General features: G+C 43.7%; 1 protein-coding gene across 1 annotated transcript in view; it reads left to right on the top strand.

Annotated features, from left to right (window-relative positions):
* The window catches only part of NAB2 (NGFI-A binding protein 2), a 54927-nt gene extending 37415 nt beyond the window's left edge, over positions 1-17512 (top strand). Inside the window, exons 4-7 of the mRNA XM_040339345.1 lie at positions 5488-5539; positions 10462-10576; positions 13532-13729; positions 16597-17512. Of these exons, the coding sequence (XP_040195279.1) occupies positions 5488-5539; positions 10462-10576; positions 13532-13729; positions 16597-16691 (460 nt within the window). The 3' untranslated portion in view covers positions 16692-17512. The remainder of the gene's footprint in view (positions 1-5487; positions 5540-10461; positions 10577-13531; positions 13730-16596) is intronic.
* The last annotated feature ends 1432 nt before the right edge of the window (positions 17513-18944 follow it).

Here is an 18944-nt window from a genome sequence, read left to right as displayed (position 1 = left end):
CGCCACGGCTCCAATTATGTCACTGTGCATTCATACACCATTCAGGAACCTAGGATGACTTTTCCCTGGTCCTGGGGATCCCTTCTCCACCAAAACTGAGGGGGACACCCTTATTTTGTCAGGAATGCCACCCCCCCACATTCACACACATAAACCAAATCATAAGTACAGTATAATAACCAAAATTTTTAAATCAAAAAAAAAAAAAAAAAGTACCCCTGGTATTTAAGTCCGGCGGCGAGTGCTCCGTCTAGGCTGCCCACGGGCAGGGGCACGGGCACGGGCACGGCCACGGGCACGGCCACCTGGAGGATCTTCACGGGGGGGGGGAGCAGGGGAGGGAGTATCTTCATTGGGGGGGGGAGCAGGGGAGGGAGTATTTTCATTGGGGGGGGAGCAGGGGAGGGAGTATCTTCATTGGGGGGGGAGCAGGGGAGGGAGGAGCCTCCCCTGGTGTCTGACCTCCGGCTGGCCTGCCCTCCAAGGCCACTGCTATCCTGGTCAGGCAGGCAGTGATGGCAGCCGTATTGGCCTGGCCAGCCCGTGTGTTCTCCTGCACAGCCCGGGTGTTGTCCTGCACAGCCCGGGTGAGGGCAGTCACCTCCTGGCCCACGCCTGTTGTGGCGGTATGCAGGGACCACAAACAGGTGATGACACCCAATGAATTGGTGGCCACATCACTGAGTGACTCCCTCATTACATCCAGGCTGTGCTCCATCTTGGCCATAGTTTTTTTGATGTCACCCAGACTGCGGGTCTGCTTGGCATTGTCCCTCAGCAGACTGGCCGGCATATGCTCAGACCCCACCCTGGTGTCCTGGGTCGCCATCCTGCCTGCCCCTGAGGCTTGTGGCCAGGTAGGAGGGGATAGAGTGACCCTTGTGGGTTGCGGCATGTTGTGGGAGGAGTGGGAGGGGCTACCCCTGATGGTGGCCTGACTGGTGCCAGCCTCTGGGGGATCCTCTGGGGTAGCCTCAAGGGGAGCCTCTGGGGTAGCCTCAAGGGGAGCCTCTGGGGTAGCCTCAAGGGGAGCCTCAAGGCTAGCCTCAAGGGTATCATCAAAGGTCATCAGATCTGTGGCAATAATGATTTCCCGGCCAATCTGGAGATCTTCTTCCTCCTCCCCCTCATCCTCCTCCCCCTCATCCTCCTCCCCCTCAGCCTCCTCATGAGGGGAGGTTTGGCCACTCCCCTCCCCTGGGGACTCCTCAGCAGGCTCCTGTCTTTGGGGTGGTGCAGCAGCCTGGCCTGATGGCCCAGCAATCTCCTGGTCATCTGTGGAAGACACCAAACAATCACAGGTTTGAGGATCCACACACTTGGCACATGTTCCCTTCCCCCACCCACACATGCTAATCACCAAAAAAAAAAAAAAAAAAACCTTACCTGGCCTCACAGGAACATCAGACTGATAACCAGGCAGGCCCACCACCTGCTCTGGCTCGAAACACCGGGCCACTGCCCATTCCTCCTCAGTCAGCCGGATGGGGCATGGTCCCCCTCCTCCAGTGCCCCTCCTATGCGCAGTGAGCTTGGCCACCTTATTGCGGACCACGCTCCTCAGATCATTGATCTTTTTCTTAATGCCAGCGGGGGTCCTCGTCTCCCCTCCCCCCGCCGCATTTATGTGATCTGTTATTTTGGCATAAATCCTCTTCCTTTGGGCCGGGGAGGTGTTCCGGCTATCAGGCCCATGTAGATATCTTCCATATTGTATGACATACCTGGCTAGGATTTGCTTTTCAACATGTGAAAAATTCAGCTTCCTGCGTTTGGGGGCCATCACAGACACCACCCAGCAACAAGAAGCCAAACAGGACAAACACACAAAAATACACACACAAGCAGACAGCTACTACAAAGTCAAATACAAACACACAAAAATACACACCAAACAAATACACAAAAATACACACAGACAGCTACTACAAAGTCAAATACAAACACACAAAAACCAAACTCAAAATCCAAGCAGAAAAAAAACAAACAAAAAAATTAGCAAAAACAATCAAACAAAAATTACACTTATCACAAACAAACAACAACTACTATCTACTACTCCTCCAACACTTCTCTATCAAACACAACTTACCAACAAACACTGACAAACTAAGAGCAGAAGCAAATTGCTCATGGAAGGGAACACAGGGAAATACTTTTGCAAATGAAGTGTGTTTGACTGGAGCTAGTTAAGCACAGTGCGATCCTCAAACTAAGTACACTTGGCCTTTTACCTATCTCACTGATTGCGCCAAGCAAAGTTCTGCACATGCGCAGTGAGCAGCAGATTCGTGCGCGCATGCGCAGTACGGCCGGACCTTCATTTGCATGGGGTCACGGCTCATTACAATGAAGCACGCCCACTTCCTTCCCACTTGCCATAACCCCGCCTTACGCCTCCGAATTTACGTTACGGCAGGCGCACTTTTGGGCGCAAATGCGCTGTGGATACGGCAATTACGACACCAACTTAGGGCGCCGTAACTTAAATGACATAAGTTAGAAAAAACTTATTTTGCGCCGCTGGCTGTGGATTTGGCCCTATATATCTAAAAATAGCGCTTACAAAGCACCCTGAAAGAGCCGTTCTTTTCACTCCAGTGTGAAAGCCCAAGAGCTTTCACACTGGAGCGGTACGCTGGCAGGACGCTCAAAACTGTCCTGCCAGTGGCATATTTGAGGCCCTGTAGGAGCAGTGTACACCGCCCCTGCCCATTGAAATCAATCGCTACAGTGCCGCTTTGCAGGTGGGTTTAACACTTTTTCGGCTGCTAGCAGGATTTAAAAGCGCCCCGCTAGTGCCTAAATAGCACCATAAAAACGTTAAATCGCGGCTAAAAATAGCCAAGCTTTACTGCCGACGGTGCAATGCCCCAGTGTGAAAGTAGCCTAAATCATCTCAAACTGGATTCTTGAACATGACAATGAGTCCACTGTACTCCAATGTACTCCAAAGACCTCCACAGTCATTAAATCTCAATCCAATAGAGCACCTTTGGGATGTGGTGGAATGGAAGATTCGCATTATGGGTTTACAGTTGAAAAATCTGCAGCATGCTGTCATGTCAGTATTGACCAAAATCTCAGAGGAATTTTTCCAACACCTTGATGAATCACCTTGATTCCAATCTTCTATTTCCCAATTTTGGTGAGCCTGTGTGAATTATAGCCTCAGTTTCCTGTTCTTAGCTGACAGGAGTAGCACCCGGTGTGGTTTTCTGCAGCTGTAGCCCATTTGCTTTAAGGTTCGATGTGTTGTGCATTCAGAGATGGAATTCTGCATAACGTGGTTGTAGCAAGAGGTTTTTTTCAGTTACTGTTGCCTTTCTATCATCTCAAACCTGCCAATTCTTCTCTGACATCAACAAGGCATTTCTGTCCACACAACTGCTGCTCACTGGATATTTTCTCTTTTTCGGACCATTCTCTGTAAACCCAAGAGAGGGTTGTGTGTGAAAATCCCAGTAGATCAGAGGTTTTTGAAGATCAGCCCATCTTGCACCACCAATCATGCCGTGTTCAAAGTCACTTAAATGCCCTTTCTTCCCCATTTTAATGCTCGGTTTGAACTTCAGAAAGTCGTCCTCACCGCGTCTAGGGCCCGGATTCACGTAGAAGAGCGCATCTTTGTGCGGGCGTAACATATCCTATTTACTTTACGCCTACGCAACTTTTAACAGGCAAGTGCAGTATTCACAAACCAAAGTTGCGGTGGCATAGCGTAAATAGGCCTGCGTAAGCCCGCCTAATTTAAATGTGGAAGATGTGGGCGTGTGTTATGTAAATTTATTGTGACCCCACGTAAATTACGCTTTTTACGAACGGCGCATGCGCCGTCCGTGAAAGTATCCCAGTGCGCATGCTCCAAATGAACCCGCAAGAAGCCAATGCTTTCGATGTGAACGTAAATTACGCACAGCCCTATTTGCGAACGACTTACGCAAACAACGTAATTGACGGAAAATTTTACGCTGGCCTGACGTCCATACTTAACATTGGTACGCCTCATATACACTTAGTACTCTGAATTGAGACAAGCACACACTATATAAGGATATATAAGGATATTTAATTTCTGAGGTTTACAACCAATTTTAGGACTTAATCCATGAAAGCTAATCTCTTCAGGAAAGCCTACCTGCTTTTACCTAAAAACTGAACTTTTATTTTCTTCATCAACTTATACTATCATCACAGTTACCACTTGTGTATCACATGCCCCTCCCTTTTAGATTGTAAGCTCCTATATCTTGCATATAACTCTCTCTTGCATTGTATTTTAGCTGTACTCTTTCTCTTTATTTTATCAGGCACTGCATAAACCGTTGGCGCTATATAAAGCCTGAATAATAACAATAGTACATTGTAATAATTACTTAAACACAGATGTAAAAATATGTGATGTGGTGGGGAGGTGAGCCATAGAACAAGTAGATCTCAAAAGTCAGACCCTTCAAGATGCTGCTCCAAACATCCAAACTGAAGACGTGAATAAATATAGCAAAATTATTAGCTTACCGTATTTTCCGGCGTATAAGACGACTCGGCGTATAAGACGACCCCCTAATTTTCCAGGAAAAATTTTGGTTTTGGGATATACTCACTGTATAAGACTACCCCCTTTTTTTCCAAGCCCCACTGTGCCATTACATGCCCCCACTGTGCCATTACATGCCCCCACTGTGCCATTACATGCCCCCACTGTGCCATTACATGCCCCCACTGTGCCATTACTTGCCCCCACAGTGCCATCACATTACATGCCCCCACAGTGCCATCACATTACATGCCCCCACAGTGCCATCACATTAAATGCCACCACAGTGCCATCACATTAAATGCCACCACAGTGCCATCACATTACTTTCCCCCACAGTGCCATCACATTACTTTCCCCCACAGTGCCATCACATTGCATGCCCCCACAGTGCCATCACATTGCATGCCCCCACAGTGCCATCACATTACATGCCCCCACTTTCCCCCCCACTGTGCCATCACTCACGTTTTGCAGGCCGTTGACAGTCTCCGTCTGCTGCGAGCGTCCATGATTTCAAAGCCACGCGCCGTCTTCTCAGCGTGTCCTGTGATTGGCAGAACACACATTTTCCCAGTAGCGCCTCTGTTCTATGTTCCGCCAATCACGGATGCCTTCTCATCTCGTCCGAGGATGAGAAGGCATCTGTGATAGGCGGAAAACAGAACAGAGGCGCTGCTGGGAAGATTTCTGTTCCGCCTATCACAGGACAGCGAGGACGCGCTGAGAAGACGGCGCGCAGCTTTGAAATTATGACGATCGCAGCTGCACGGAGACTGTACCCGGCGTATAAGACGACCCCCGACTTTGGATGCATTTTTTTGCATCCAAAAAGTCGTCTTATACGCCGGAAAATACGGTAGTTTGAAGTTGAACCCTTTTAATATATGTTTTAGTGACAACATGAAATCAGTATTTTAGTATCCATTCTTTCATTTTTTCACTCTTAGGTTAACTCCGGAGGAAATGGGTGCACCACAAGCAAAACTACTTAAACAAGAGGTAATAGAGCAATACATCTACGTACTGAAAATTTGTTATTGCAAAAGTTATTTCTTAAGTGTACTCAAAAATGATATTTCAATGAGTGGATGTGGGTGGGTTGAATTGCTTACTGGCGGTTCTTCAGGACTACTTTACTCCATTAGTGCCATGCCAGACTAGCAATTTTGTAGCAGTGAATGCAAGAAAACATTTTTTTATCCTGTAAATCTGGGAGTGAGCGTCCAATGGTTATTTATGTCCTAGCAACAAGGCAGGACGAGGAGACAGCTAGTGGGAGTTTTTCGGTCATGCTTCAAGAGGGGCTAAAAAAAGGTACGACAATAAAATGTAATGAGCCTTTTACAAAGCTGCACGGTTCTTTATTATCTACTGGGACCCAATGACTGCACTGACTATTTTCTGGTATAGGTCAACTTAGCCTTTAAAGTAAAATGTCACTTTTAGTGAAAGTGTCCATAACCACTTCAGCCCAGGAAGAATTTACCCCCTCCTTGACCAGAGAACTTTTTGCAATATGGCACTGTGTTGCTTTAACTGACAATTGTGCGGTCGTGCAACGTTGCACCCAAACAAAATTTACGCCCCACAAATAGAGCTTTCTTTTGGTGGTATTTGATCACCTCTGTGGTTTTTATTTTTTGCGCTATAAACAAAAGAAGAGCAACAATTTTGAAAAAAAAGCAATATTTTTTACTTTTTGCTATAATAAATATCCCCCAAAAGTATATTAAAAAAATATATTTTTCCTCAATTTTGGCCCTAACGTATTCTTCTACATTTTTTTGGTAAAAAAAAATCGCAATAAGCGTATATTGATAGATTTTTTTTATCATTTATTTTTTACTAGTAATGGCGGCAATCTGCGATTTTTTATCATGACTGCGATATTGCAGCGGACACATCGGACACTTTTGACACTATTTTGGAACCATTCACATTTACACAGCGAACAGTGCTATAAATATGCACTGATTACTGTGTAAATGTGACTGGCAGGGTAGGGGTCAACACTGGGGGGCGATCAAGGGGTTAAATGTGTACCCTAGTGAGTGATTCTAACTGTAGAGGGAGGGGGCTGACTGGGGGATGTGACCGATCGGTGTCCCTATGTACATCAGTATTCTCTCCCCGACAGGATGTGGATCTCTGTGTTTACACACAGAGATCCACGGTCCTGCTCAGTTACTGGGCAATCAAGGGTGCGCGGTGGCCATCACGGCCGCCGGGCACGTGCATCGGGTTCCCAGTGAGCACGCCCTCTAGTGGCTCGGGAAGGCGAGGATGTCATATGACGTCCTCCCAGAATGAGAGGCTTATTGTCCCGCTGGTAGCCTAGTGGTTAATGAGCCTTTTACAAAGCTGCACAGTTTTTTATTATGTACTGGAACCCACCGACTGCACTGACTATTTTCTGGTAAAGGTAAACTTAGCCTTCAAAGTCAGGCAGTAAGGCAGATTAAAGCTTGGTTAAGGCCTGTCTGGTCCCACTGCATGTCATCTGAGCATGTCCAAAATGCTATTTAGCATGCTTTAGGCTGTATTCACATCTCAGCATTTTTCAGATTTGCCATGGTTATGCCCATGATTTCAAAGCATCGAGGTGTGAATGACAAATTACAGAAAGCACATTTGAGATGCCATTCATTTGAATGGCACCTAAAATCGCAGTGCAGTTATGCCGCGATTGTGGCGTGATAAATCGTTCAGGAGCTACTTTTGGGCAAAATGCTCCACGCAATGCGGGTTGCCCGATTGCAGCAAAATTTATCGCGCGACAGTCTCAAATGTGCTTTCTGCGATTTGTCATTTACACCTCAGCACTTTGATCACGGGCAGTTTTGCCGTGATTCTGCCCGGGATACAAAACCCAGAGATGTGAATGCAGCTTTAAGCATTATTGCAGCTTGATGACTAATGGCTGGGACGTTACTCAACATGTGTAGATACAGCACAACCACCAAAGTGGTAACACAAAGACATGCCAAGAAGTAAGATAATTTATAATATCCCTGGCGGCGACAGATGAACATAAAATTCTGCAGAGAGTACAAACAAATGTTTTATGCACCTAAGCCCTAGGCACAAACGTATTTGTTGACCTTTAATGTAGAACTTTTGACATCATAATTGCTTACGTAGCCTATTCCCATGTAACATAATTTTCAGTGATTTATACACTATATGAAATTAGTGGGCCCAGGACAGAAATGGCTCTAGTATAGCCCTGCTACCTTTACAAATCAGGATTTAACCACTTCAGCCCCGGACCAATTTGCTGGTCAATGACCGGGCCACTTTTTGCGATTTGGCACGGCGTCGCTTTAACTGACAATTGCGCGGTCGTGCGACGTGGCTCCCAAACAAAATTGGTGTCCTTTTTTTCCCACAAATAGAGCTTTATTACGTGATTTTGCCGAGCCGAGCCGACCTGCCTCCGTAAAACTGCTGTGGCTGGTCGGCTAGTGGTTAATAGTTCTATTTTAATTAAGGTTGCACGGATACCGATACTAGTATCAGTGCCGATACCGAGCATTTGCACGAGTACTTGTACTTGTGAAAATGCTTCAATGCCTTATCCGAGCCTCTATCTCCTGTCCATTCATCTTCAGTGCAACTGAGGCTGCTGAGAAGGGGACTAGGGAATCTGTGTCCTCAGTCCCTTTCCATGTCTCAAAGGGGAGATGTCAGGGGTCTGTTTAGACCCCTGATATCTCACCAAATAACTCTGCAAACATACACACAGTAAAAGACAACATATACACTAAAGTATAGTTCTAAATGCTGTTATTTAATGCTGTTGCTAATTAGACATGTGCGATTTGTTTTGTTACGAATCTAAAGTAAGATTGCATTTTGGTTATTCTGAAATGTGCATGTATCCAAATTTCAGAATCAGAATCACAATAGTAATGAATTCCAATGAATCTAAAAAAAAATTATAACAAAAAGAATTATCCAAACTTGAGTCTGAAAATGAATTAGAAAATACATTTTAATCCAAATTTGAAATGGAAACATTTTGCAATAAATACAGTAAGGTATAAAGTAAAATAAGATGACGATTCCTACCTTAGGCTGCTTTTATAGAATAGAATAAATATAAATAAAATTAATAGAATAAAATAGAATAGAAAAAAAATAGAGGAATATAATTGTTCTGGTCTCGCTACACGTTTGCCCCTGGCTTATATGTAGCTCAACATACAGCTTAAACCTTGCATCCTAAATAACCAGACTGTCTGTGACTTTGGATCTTTTTTACGATGAACAGGTGGTGGCCATATAAGATGCGTATGAATAATGGTGAAACTAGAGATAAACAAATAAATGAACATATAAGAATTATATGAACACCAACAAATGTCTACTAGGCATATTGTCAGGAAAGGTTCCTTCCGCTGGTGACACTGCTTGATATTTGGCGTGCAGTACTGAGGTCTACCAGCAGGTGTATCCTGGCAGTCTGGAACTGTCAGGGATGCTCTCCCCGGGTGGTGGTATTATGTAATCTTTGGGCTGCAGTACTGGCATCCACCAGCGGGGGGTTCCTGGTAGTGTGGGGCCAACATCTCCTGCAATTAGGCGTCACCTGAGACTGATTGCAGGAGATGTGTATAAATACCCGGCAAGTGAACACACTGCCCTGGTATTGTTCTTGTGCCCTGATCTACAGCCTGGATACCTGATACCTGAACCCATTGTATCTGTTCCTGCATCCCTGGATCCTTTTCCTGCAGCCTGATTCCTTCCTTCTTGTCCCTGTCTGTCTACTCCTGGTTCCCCATCTGCTGATCTCCTGTTAATGATCCCTGGCCTGGCTTGACTACGATTCTGGTTCTCCCCTTGCTACATATGCTGGTTGATTACTGTCACTGTTCTGGTTGTTTGGTTTGTTCACTTGTTGTATTGGTGGTGTATTCACATTTATATTTATTTACCTTAAATAAACTTACTTACTTTCACCTATTTCTGTTTGCGGTTTCTTCTGTTGCAGTCCACACAGTTCTGGTCACTCCTGATACATGACACATATAGAGAAACAGTCTTTATTATACCAGCGATGCTGTCCGAGGAGGATCAAGACTTAGAAAACATGTGGTGCTGCACTGGTGCAGGCTTAGCTGGCTCCATGTGGACTGTCCAGTGGAAAAGAGATGAAAAAGTGGTGATAGGAAGTGAAGACAGTTTTCAGTAACACAACAGGATATGTACATTACCATAGAACTTGCCCATCAACAGTCCTTTGTTAAGAGTGACATCTAGTGGACAATATTCGAATTACAAGTCCGGAAGATATTACAGTATTTCCTTGTAGGCCAAAGGCATGACAACAATAGAAAATAATAGAATAGAAAACAAGAATAGAAGAAAATAGAATAGAATAGAATCAAACAGAATAGAATAGAAAATAAAAGAATAGAATAGAAAAATAGAACAGCATAAAAATAGAACTATAAAAGCCATCTTCTTATATTTTAATTCTGATTTGATATTCCGGAAATGAATCATTCTAACATAACAAATTTGACCAAACAAAATGATTAACTTAATGAACGAATCCGAAACTATACAAATTTTTCTGTTGAGCGCATCTCTTTTGCTAATCATAACGCTCCTGAATCACACTGTGCACATTGATAGCAGTGATTCTAGATCTTATCATTCCGTTAAGACCATTTGTAAATTTGTAATGTCCTGCTTTGTCCTGCTTGTGATGCTGGAATACCCTCTCTGCTCATACGCATCCTGATATAAAAAATGCTGAGCAATACTGGCAGCAATCAGATTCAAATCTTTCTTGTAAAATTGAATGTGATTGGTTATACAGGAATCAGGGAGAGGGATATAGTGATGTATAACTTAATATCAGCTAACTTGAAATAATAAAATGCATTAAAACGCTGACTCTTTTTCTCTAGGTTGTGGAGGTGTCATTGCAAGGCGAATCAGAGGGGGTAAATACATTGATGAGGCATAGCATGGAAGAAGACAGTGGCAGCATTTCAGGGGAGAGCATGGATGGTCATATGCAAGGTGGGGCTGCTGCTGCTTTACTGCATTAACATGTGGTACAGAAATTGTGTTTTAATGCTGAAATGTCAGCTCACAGAGGGTATTATGTCATGCACTCCCATACAGATTGATCTCTTTGACAATCTGCCCCTTTACTTACAACTCTTATGATCCTCACTTATTTGGAAAAGTCCAACTATCCCTGGCTTCTCTAGAAATTGTATGGCATGTAGTGTTGGCTTTTACCTAAAGTTTATAAAGTGAACAATGTTCTAAAAAAAAACTAAAGCTTTCACTGTCCCTCTGTTGCCTCTCAGTTGCCACCCTTAAGCTGCAAAGGCGGTCAAAAAGGGTTGTATAATGCCACAGCCACAATGCTCTAAAAAAAAAAAAAATTATACCTCACGTGGCGTCTGGCAGGCAGCGTCACCACCAAACCTGACCCATTCAGGTGAATAGGGCTGTGCCGCAGCCACGAGCCAGATGCTAGATTCGGGTTGCAGTGTGGTGGTCCCATTCAAAATCCCAGTTCTGCAAAAAAAAAATGAATAAAAAACATTCAGGAGGCAGCAGTATCGCCTTCTGAATGCTTGACAGACACTATTGTACCACGCCAACTGCAGATTATTTTATAGAGGGGTGGCACAGACTGTAAACAAGCCCCTAGTGGTTGTGTTTATAGGCTCTTTTGCTTTAAGGGGGATATGCATGTGTAGCGCTCACCCATGAAGGAGCCGCTGGTTATAGAATAGGGATGGCGTGTTACCTCTAGGAGCGTCTAGGGGTAGATAGATGAGAGCAGCAATGATGGAATGTCCAAACAGCAGGTGTCTTTCTTGTGCTTTTATTCTTGCCCAACACGGCAAACAATAAACTTGAGGTAGATAGATGAAAGATGGGCGAGGAGGAGAATTGCAGATTCAGGCCTAACTGCAACGGAAACAATCCTGCTTCCAACGATACTTTAATCTCGTCGCTACTCCAGTCGGAGTGGGTATAGTGTACCTGGACAGGCCTCTCATACCGACCTGGCAGCCAGGGTATCACTCGGAAACCTTGAAAGAGACAAGCCTCTGCCACAGACTTGGTAGAAATGAGAATCAGAGTGGAACCTCTGCCACAGTCCCCCTTCTCTGGAATGTAGATAGTGAAGTAAATCTTGCTCAGTAATATTGGAGCCTGAATCTCCCTCAGGTAGTTTTCTTAGTTTGGGTAACCGACTGACAGGTTGCTGACATCCAACCTCCCAGTGTCTGGTCACCCCGATCTCCGATGAATTGTCGAGGCCCTGTTGGATTGCCTGCCTCTCTTGGCTCTCCTCAGGCTGACTCCTCACCGAACAGCTATCTCGCTTGAAATCTCTCCTCAGAACTTGGGGACCCAGTAGATCACTGGGGCCCAGCCATAGCTTCAGTTGTCCCGGGCCAATATGGTCCCGGAACCAAGAACTCCGCGTAGCACGTGCGCCCCGGCCTGGTAGGCCATATCGCCGGGGCCCGTGATGTGTGGTCACCCTGAAGGTGGGTGCCACACCCGAAACAAGAACTGGACTCCCGCCTAATGGCGTCCGCTCAAGAAGTACCCTCCCCCAGCATTCCCCGCGAGGGAAACCCCCTCCTGATTGGCTGCTGGCAAGAGGCACTCCAGCCTGAACTCCACTGCCGCCGCATGCCGCCCCATGCCGCCCCGGGGTGGAAACGCACCTCAGGAACACAGAATGAACCTATAGCACAGCCCAGCCAGAACAGAGGCCCAATTTGCACAAATCACCTGGATGAGAGCTAACTAACTCTCTCATCCCCCTCTTAATTTAGAATAACACCTGTGCTGAAAGTACACAAGCGCTACACATGTCCATACAAATCCATATGAATGCAAAACCCACTTAAAGCAGGTTAAAGGCAGATCAAATGTACATACAGACGGTCCCTGGGTTACAAACAAGATAGGGACTGTAGGCTTGTTCTTAAGTTGAATCTGTTTGTAAGTTAGAACAGGTACATTTTTAAGTGTAATTCCAGCCAAATAGGATAGGATAGGGAAGGGTTATCACCCCTGTAACATCTGTTTTGCTGTCTGTGCCCCTGTTCAGAAGATTTCACCTCACTTTCTGTCCCAATGACAATTGGATTTAAAAAAATTGGGTTTTTTAGGGAAACAAGGATTGGTGATAAAGCATCAGTGGAGACACCTTTTCCCATATTAACTCTTACAGGTGAGAATTTCCCTTCCTATGGGTAGATTTCCTCTGACTTCCTGTTGTCTCCCTCCGTTTGTAAGTAGGAGTCCTTTGTAACTCAGGTGTTTGTAAGTAGGGGTCCGCCTGTATCAATGAAGTTCGAATGAATGATTTAAGAAGGGTCTCAAACTGATGGCAAACTGATACACAAGCATAAATCCCATTGAAACAAATCCTTCACCTATTTTGTTGCATTTTGTTTCTATGTGTGGTGGAAAATATTATGGTCCATAAACATTTAAACATGTAGAATTTAGGGTTGATGCCTCTGACAATGTCCTGCTTTTGTGGCTTCCAGACAACATAGCAGCCATAAGCAGCTGGTTCATTACTAAGGTTTTCATTCACATGGATGCAAAAGTCTGTAGAGATGTTTGAGTACCATATAGCCACCCTCAGTAGCCTAATAAAATTATAACAGCCTGACAGGCCAATTGGCTGTACAGATCCTTATACATATTCAAGCATTTACTTGTGTACAGGTACGATTGAACAGCTCTGGATGCAGACTGGTCACGCCGGGGCAGCTCTTTCGCCTTTGTATGTAAGTATATAGATGTGTGTAAAGATCCCAACAGCCACCCAGCCTGTGGCGCATAACCAAGCAGAGACAAGTAAAAATATTGTATTATGCAAACAACCGAAAATAAAAATCTTTTTTTTTTGTGCTTTAAATATACATATTTTTTAAGGAAAATTTGAAAAATGTAATAAATTTGTTTTGTCTCTGTCCTTAGCTGTGACGGTAAGAATACCATCATCCCCAGGAGTTCCTCCTACAGACTTATCTATTGCTCTCCCACACCCATCTCCATGGAGTAGACAACTACTACAACAGACACTGATGGATGAAGGGTTACGATTGGCCAGGCTGGTATCACGTGACAGGTTGGGCCGTATTAGCCTGTGTGTGCCTGGGACTCCTCATATCTCAGGTGAGAAGCTATCAGTAGTATATTTGCACATGGTTTAAATACACGGTAAGTGAAGCTTTCAAATATGACTTAAAAAAGGTACACTAAATCGCAGTTGTATTGGCTTATTTCGATGTCAATGTACAGTATATCAGCAGATAAACAAAGCTATCTTCCCTTATAGTAGTATATGCCTGGAATCCTTTCTGGAACTTTCTCAAAACAAGGATTGACAAGAGGAATGCAGAGGGAGGGGAGCCTGTCCGCCTCTGCATTCCTCTTGCCATCGCTTGTCTCTGGAAAGTGCTCACAGCCGATACAAGCTGCAGCTATGAATACTCAGTTTTTGGGTAGAGTGAGTAAAAGGGGTACAGAGCTGGTTTCATGGTGGAGATTGATTGATTCACTGGCAGCAAAATTTTGCATGAGAGCACACGAACTGTTAAGCACAGTGGATGTTTAATGGACTATATACAGTATCTTACCAAAGTGAGTACACCCCTCACATTGTAAATATTTTATTTATTATTATTTTATCACTTTTAATGTGACAATACTGAAGAAATTACACTTTGCTACAATGCAAAGTGGTGAGTGTACAGCTTGTATAACAGTGTAAATTTGCTGTCCCCTCAAAACACAACCATTCTAAACCGCTGGCAACAAAAGTGAGTACACCCCTAAGTGAAAATGTCCAAATTGGGCCCAAAGTGTCAATGTTATTTTCCAGCACTGCCTTAACCCTCTTGGGCATGGAGTTCACCAGAGCTTCGCAGGTTGCCACTGGAGTCCTCTTCCACTCCTCTATGATGACATCATGGAGCTGGTGGATATTAGAGACCTTGCTCTCCTCCACCTTCTTCTATTTGAGGATGCCCCACAGATGCTCAATAGGGTTTAGGTCTGGAGACATGCTTGACATGCATCACCTTTACTCTCAGCTTCTTTAGCAAGGCAGAGGTCGCCTTGGAGGTGTGTTTGGGGTCGTTATCATGTTGGAGTACTGGCCTGCGGCCCAGTCTCCGGAGGGAGGGGGTTATGCTCTTCTTTAGTATGTCACAGTACATGTTGGCATTCATGGTTCCCTTAATGAACTGTAGCTCCCCAATGCCGGAAATACTCATGCAGCTCCAGACCATGATGCTCCCACCACCATGCTTGGCTGTAGGCAAGACACACTTGTCTTTGTACTGTCATCAGATCACAGACCATGGTTCCAGTAATCCATGTCCTTAGTCTGCTTGTCTTCAGCAAGCTGTTTGCGGGCTTTCTTGTGTATCATCTTTAGAAGAGGCTTCCTTCTGGGATGACAGCCATGCAGACCAGTTTGATACAGTGTGTGGCGTTAGGTCTGACCACTGAAACACTTTTTTTTTTTCAGCATACAGCTGGTGGGTATTTTTTCCATTTATAATCTTTATCAGACAGTAACTTGGTATATGCGGTGCAGTGTAGTGAGGAAAGGAAAGGCCTATACATTGGGAAGACAAAACAACTTAACAACAAATGAATGGCCCAACACAAGATGGTAAATTCTACAGATCAAAAGCAGCTTTCCAACAAGGAAAATGGACCTTCTTTTGAGGGCAGTGAGATACACATTTTGGGAGAGGACAACTGGTTCCCAAGAGGCATTAAAGAGGCCATCTACATAAAACTAGAACAACCATCCCTGAACAGGGGTAGGCTCTTTCGGTACTATATATCATATACCATATATAATACAGTGTTAATATTTCTACCCCCGCTTTTTGACAATTCACATAAAAATGGGACTATGCTAGTACAAGCTGTCTTTCACATAAAATGTCCTTTCTAACTCTACCCCGGCATTTTGAATTGAAGGATTAACATCTTTAAAGACTTTCTGACAAGAAGAATGGAAGTATGTAGCTAGAACTGGAGGGCTTCCCAACTTTCACACCCCCTATCCTGTTTTTGGATAATCAACATCTTCCTTGATGAATTCCATGGTAATTTGAATGAGGTGTCTGTGCTACCTTTGTGCATGTAAATGCTGGGGTATTTTTCTGACATTCATTAGACTGAAGAATGGCTTGGATAAGCTACAAAACAAGTTCAGTTGAATGTGACTAATGCTAGCAATTATCTTTATTTACATTTTTGACCAATGAATTCCTCTTTAAACAGGCATTATTGGTTCTCATATTGTAATACATGTTTAAGCTGGTCAATTGCATCAACTCTTACCTGCACATAGCGTTCTTTAGTGGACAAATATTTCCAGTACAGGGCAAACTGTAAAGCGTCTGCCCCAGGGTGGTCATGGACCTGCCACAATAAAATAATACTACACACATCTGCCTGGTGGAGAGAATATTCACTTTTGCCCTGTACACACGATCGGGAATTTCCGATGGGATAAAATCTGATGGAATTTTTCGCCAGAATTCCGTTCAAGCTGTCTTGCATACACACCGTCAGACCAAATTCCGACTGTCCAAAACGCAGTGACGTAAAACACTACGATAAGCTGAGAAAAATTAAGTTCAATGCTTCCGAGCATGTGTCGACTTGATTCTGAGCATGTGTGGTTCCACACAGACGATCAGAATTTCCATTGGAAAAAAATAAAACATGTTCTATTTCTAAAGTCCGACGGAAAAAAGTCCGATGGGGCCCACACATTCCGTCTGACTTTTTTCATTGGAAATTCCGATCGTGTGTACAAGGCATAACTGTCTGCCAGATTTGCTGTGAACAGAATTTGCCAAAATTGTTTATCTCTCGTGACTAGTTTCTATTGGTTCCTGCAATAAGCATGTCATTTATACAATAACTTATTATAAAATTGTATTTCTTGTCTTTTATATACAGGAATGAGACAATTTCTATATTGTATTTATTATTTTTCCTATTACTTTTAGAATGTGAGGACGGAGGATCAGAAAGTTGTTCAAGTCTGCCGGTTTCTCCACAAATCACAGACCTCCGAACTGGGAGCTGCAAGGAGCACGAGTAAGACAAAGGCATACCAGTATAACGTCTGTTCAAGGCTGAGGATTCCCATTATTTGCTAACCCAAAGCCATTTAGGACACTGAGCCATCACATAATGACGTGTCATCACTATCTTTAGTGCAACTACTATTTATAGTGTCCTAGGTATATATAACGCATTTTCAGGCTTGGCCGTTGGGCTTTCACGCAGAGATCTTGGGAGATATTTGGTTTAAATGTACTGTAGTGCATATTGTAATGGGCTGGATCACGTTGTATAACATGCTTAGCTTTTAAATGAGATTGCAACTGTAATGTTTTATTCATATACAGTAATAGATGTAAGTAATAACAGTGAATTGCTTCTCATTACAGACAGTACAACAGACTGCATGGTATAGGAAGTCAGGCTACAATGTAACTCTTATTCTGCAGAATAATTTACAACCCAGTAGAGTAGAGGCAGCTAGCTGTACACCACATATAAGAGTCATGCAATACTGTCTACTGAACACGTTGAAGTAGCTTGTATCTCACTGCGCTCATAATTCTTCACTTGCTGGTGTCCCAATAATCAGATTAAAAACAAGCAGTCTGATTTTGGATACCGTATATGCTATATTCAGTCAATGATCCAGCTGGTAGTTAGCCCTTAGATGATGTATACATGTGATCCTCCCAGTTAATGGAAGAATGATGAATCTTTGAGCATCAGGTATTCATTATTTTACTGATTTGTCATGATTAGGGTCTTCGCCATATAAATAATCGTGTTTTTCCATAAACCTTTGCTTGAAAAATTTGAATTTAAAGGATGAAGCCTTGTACACACGACCGAGAAACTCGACGGGTGAAACACATCGTTTTGCTCGTCGAGTTCCTTGTTAGGCTGTCGAGGATCTTGGCGAGCCAAATTTCTCCATTCCCGTCGAGGAAAAAGAAGACATGCTCTCTTTTTGGATCCTCGACAGTTTCCTCGTCGAAAAGTGTACACACGACCAGTTTCCTCTGCAAAAAAAAATCTCAACAAGTTTCTTGCTGGTTTTTGCCGAGAAACTCGGTTCGTGTGTACGAGGCCTGAGTCCATCCAGTATTAAAAGTTTATTTGTAAATGAATACCAGTGAACCAAAGAATGCATTGTGTGATTATATCACTCAGGCCGGCCATAAGAGAGAATTCCCCCCAAATGCCATGAAATGTCAATTATTTAGCTGCAATACTGGAATCATACTCTTTCTGCTACATTTCTTTACCTGTAAAATAAATGCTAGGAAAACACGTGCTAGTTACATGGGCATTTGAAATAAATATATACTGGTTTACCCGCATAAAGATTTACAAACTTGGTAATCCAGATTTACACATATCTGCCACGATGCACAGCCAAGAAGGTGACACCCTTATTTCCTGCTTCAGCAGTGTGGTTTCCTGTGTCACGACTCCAGCTCCAGCCTGCTCAGTAGACAATGAATCAGAAAGTGACTCAGGAAGTTGTAATGCTGAAGTGAGGAATCTTCTGGCTTTAGGGTCCATTCACACTTGTTGTAAAACGCACATTTTACTGCAATGTAAACGCAAATAAATGTGGTGCCATTTATTTTGTTTGGCATCTCAATGCACCTGTGCAATGCATCAAAATGCACTTGTGTTGTAGTGCAATACAACACACACGTGTAAATCTGTTGTGGTGTACTGCATTGAAAAATAATGCAGCATGTCCACTTTTGGTGCATTACAAAGCTTAAAGGGTAACTCATTTTTTGGGAAAAAAGAATGAACAAATACAAGAAAATATATAGAATATACAGTTGTGACACAAGTCATAATGTAATTGAATGTTATTAAAATGTACCTTTCCTTTTCAATCTGCAGAGCTGCAACTTTCTGTAACATGCAATGCAATATGGCTACCTGGGGGCATCCTGTACACAGATGGAGTACAGGACGCCCCCCAGATACGTCATTTCCTGCTTGTGTGATTGGCTTACTGATTTTCACAGAAGTCACCACTAAGATACAAATCAGATTTTGAGCATCGTCTGCAACAAAAATTTCATTTTTAGTGGAATACTCTTAAATGAAAACTTATGTCTAAGGGCCAGATCACACCAGATGCAGTTCCGTTCAGTTCCGTGTGCTTTTTTCTGCACAAAATGCATGTACAGTGTTTTCCATGTATTCCAATGGCTCTAGTTGGCTCTAGTTCACACCATGCAGTCAGTTTCCGGTCAGTTTCCGCACCGGAAACTGACCGGAAACTGACTGCATGGTGTAA

The sequence above is a fragment of the Rana temporaria genome, chromosome 2 (assembly GCF_905171775.1).
Source record: "Rana temporaria chromosome 2, aRanTem1.1, whole genome shotgun sequence".
NCBI classification, from domain to species: Eukaryota; Metazoa; Chordata; class Amphibia; order Anura; family Ranidae; genus Rana; species Rana temporaria.
This window is presented reverse-complemented; position numbering and strand designations above follow the sequence as displayed.